The sequence below is a fragment of the Dendrobium catenatum genome, unplaced genomic scaffold, assembly GCF_001605985.2.
Source record: "Dendrobium catenatum unplaced genomic scaffold, ASM160598v2 fragScaff_scaffold_735, whole genome shotgun sequence".
In the NCBI taxonomy this organism is placed as follows: domain Eukaryota; kingdom Viridiplantae; phylum Streptophyta; class Magnoliopsida; order Asparagales; family Orchidaceae; genus Dendrobium; species Dendrobium catenatum.
In genome coordinates this window covers 55881-58698 of record NW_021319197.1, presented here as the reverse complement: position 1 = coordinate 58698, position 2818 = coordinate 55881, and the positions used below count along the sequence as shown (strand labels likewise).

General features: G+C 37.3%; 1 protein-coding gene across 1 annotated transcript; it reads right to left on the bottom strand.

The window, feature by feature from the left end:
- Positions 1–557: 557 nt before the first annotated feature.
- On the bottom strand, positions 558–1865 carry LOC110099431. Its single transcript, XM_020826573.1, has one exon. It carries the CDS (start codon positions 1863–1865, stop codon positions 558–560), a length of 1308 nt encoding a protein of 435 aa, XP_020682232.1.
- Between the last annotated feature and the right edge of the window lie 953 nt (positions 1866–2818).

The following is a 2818-nucleotide window of genomic DNA, read 5'->3' as shown; positions in this document are numbered from 1 at the left end:
ATAAGAGTTGGGCACATAAGATGAAAAGGTATGGAGATAATGGGCATCCTTGACGGAACCCACTATGAGCATCAATCCAATTAGAATTCTTCCCATTGATGATAATGGAAAAACTAACATCTACCACACATTCCATAAGAAGTTTAGAAAAAACAATAGGAAAGCCATACCATTCAAGAACATACCAAAGAGAAGTCCAACTCATGCTATCATAAGCTTGCTCCATGTCAAGTTTAATAGCCATCAAACCCTTCTTATTCTTTGAGATTTTGAATTTGTGAAACACCTCTTGGGCCAAAAGACAATGATCTGCAATAGATCTACCATGAAGAAATGCCACCTGTTCTTCTAAAATCAACTTAGAAATAAACCAACATTGTATCCACAATCTTGTAGTTGGTTTGACAAAGGCTAATCGGCCTATAATTTGATGGAGTCAAAGGACTTTTAATTTTAGGAATCAAAACAATCAACGTCTTCTTCCACTCCTTATGCATATGATAGGAATTAAAAAAACTGTTTACAGCCTTCCAAAGAGTCTCACCTACTATGCTCCATTAGCTTTTGTAGAATGAGTAAGTAACCCCATCTAGTCCAGGAGATTTGTTTTTGTCTTGCTGAAAAACAGAGTTTTGTAGCTCCAAAACAGAAAAATCTGCACTGAGAATCGTGATATCTTCCTCAGAAATTTTCTGAGAATAAAAAACTACAGGCCAATCCGAGGTAATGAAATCCCTATGCTTCCATTTTTTTCCAAAAAAACTGGTAAAAACTCTTTCAATTTGTTCATCTTCATCATATACATTGTTTAGTTCATCTCTGATTTGATTTATTATGTTCACTGTTCTTCTAGCCGTGGCATAACAATGAAACAAATTGGAATTAGTATCTCCTTCTTCATGCCACCTAACCTTAGCCCTTTGATTCCACCAAGTGGAGAGCCTCTTCAATGTGACATTAAGTTCATGTACTTTACTTCTTAAAGCCACCAGGTCATCACCCGACCAATTTACTCCCAGTGCTTCTTTATTTTGAAGTTCCAGTATTTCTTGTTTCAACTTTTCCTTCAACGCATTTAAATTCCTGCATTTGTTCTTATTCCAAAAGAATAGAGCTTTAAGAGTGCGATTGAGTTTTCTTTGCAGGATCACAGCTTCATCACCCGAGTCCTTGTTCCAAGAGTGAAAAACAATACTCTTGGATGCTGGATAAGACCTCCAAGTGTCTTCAAATATGATATTCTTTGATTTGAACTGCACCTTTTCATCCATTTTAAGAACAATTGGACAATGGTCCGACGCCAATCTCATAAGATGTCTAGTAACTGATACCGGAATTTTCTGAATAGCAATAGAATTAGCCAAACACCTGTCTAATCTCTCCCAGATACGAGAGTTCCCCTCCTTGTTGTTACACCAGGTGAATCTAGTTCCCACAAATCCTATATCATGAAAATCAGCATTCATCATGAAACCTTTCATCTCCCTAGGCCCCTTAGAGAATAAGAATCTCTTTCCACCTCTCTTATCTTCTTTGTTGATAATGCAATTGAAATCTCCTCCTATAATAGAAGGAATGTCATTTATCAAATGCTTTTCCAATTGTTTCCAAAGTTCACTTCTCTCCTTGCAGCATCTACTACCATACACCGTAGCAATTCTCCAAGTTCCTAGAGAAGGAACCAAAAGATTGCCAATAACCACCTGAGAAGTGGCTTCCAAAACATTAAAAGACACCATCTTGCTATTCCACATAACAAGAATGCCACCAGAAATACCAACAGCAGGATAATGAAAGAATTCCCACTCACTGCCAATAAGATAATCAATCTCCTTTCTATTAATGCTAGATAACTTTGTCTCCATAAGTCCAACAAAAAAAAAACTCCATGTTCCTTAACAACTTTCAAATACAAGGAAGCCTCCCTTTTTCTTGCTCCCCTGCAATTCCAAAATAAAATGGAAGACATTTCAAAAAAGTAAAGATCTCCCCCCACTATTGGGATTCGACCTTCCAACCTTTTTCTTCTTCTTGTGATCAATTTCAACCGGTCCTAAGGATCTCAATTCCTTAGCTAACTTGACCTTGGCCAAACTAGTTTGAGAGCCCAAAGCATTACACTTTTCTTCAACAGCTGTAACAACATCATTTTTATCCTCGGCTATATCTTCTTCAGCAATTAACTCTTTATTTTCATCCACACCTTTCTCAGACAATGCAGCAAATCTGTTGTTTGTGGTTGTCTCACATTTCTCAGCAACCACAGTAGAAACCACCATATTAATAGGAGATTGAACTGGAGTCTTCTCAGCTAATTCTGCATGTTCTTTAATCTTATTCCTGCCCTTCTCATTCTCATTTGTCATAGTTTCAGCTGAAACCACCTGATGATTACTGGTAACTCTATTCTCCTCAATATTTCCTTTCACATTTCCTCTTCCTGCCATCACATTCCTCCTGAATCTTCTATTTTTGAATTGGACTTGAATCCAAGGTCCATATTCAGTATTGGTTATTGAATTATTACCTTCAACATCTGCCTTTAATTTTTAGCCCGTAGCTTTGTCAGCCATCTTCTTAGATTGATCCTGGATACCAATCTTCACATCATCAGGACATATTTTGGATTCATGCCCCACTTTGCCACATTGGTAGCAAAGTAAATCAACTTTTTCATACTCCACCCTTTGAAAAAATCTTCTAGCACTTTCTTCCACCCAAACTCCATTTGGCAGTTTCTTCTCCAAGTCAATCTTGACGTAAACACGAGCAAATTCTCGTTTACTCCAGCAAAACGTGTTACCATCAAGGTATAATG

Excerpts from the sequence above, each read along its gene's own strand:
- LOC110099431 (XM_020826573.1), bottom strand. The coding sequence starts at position 1,865 with ATGGAGACAAAGTTATCTAGCATTAATAGAAAGGAGATTGATTATCTT.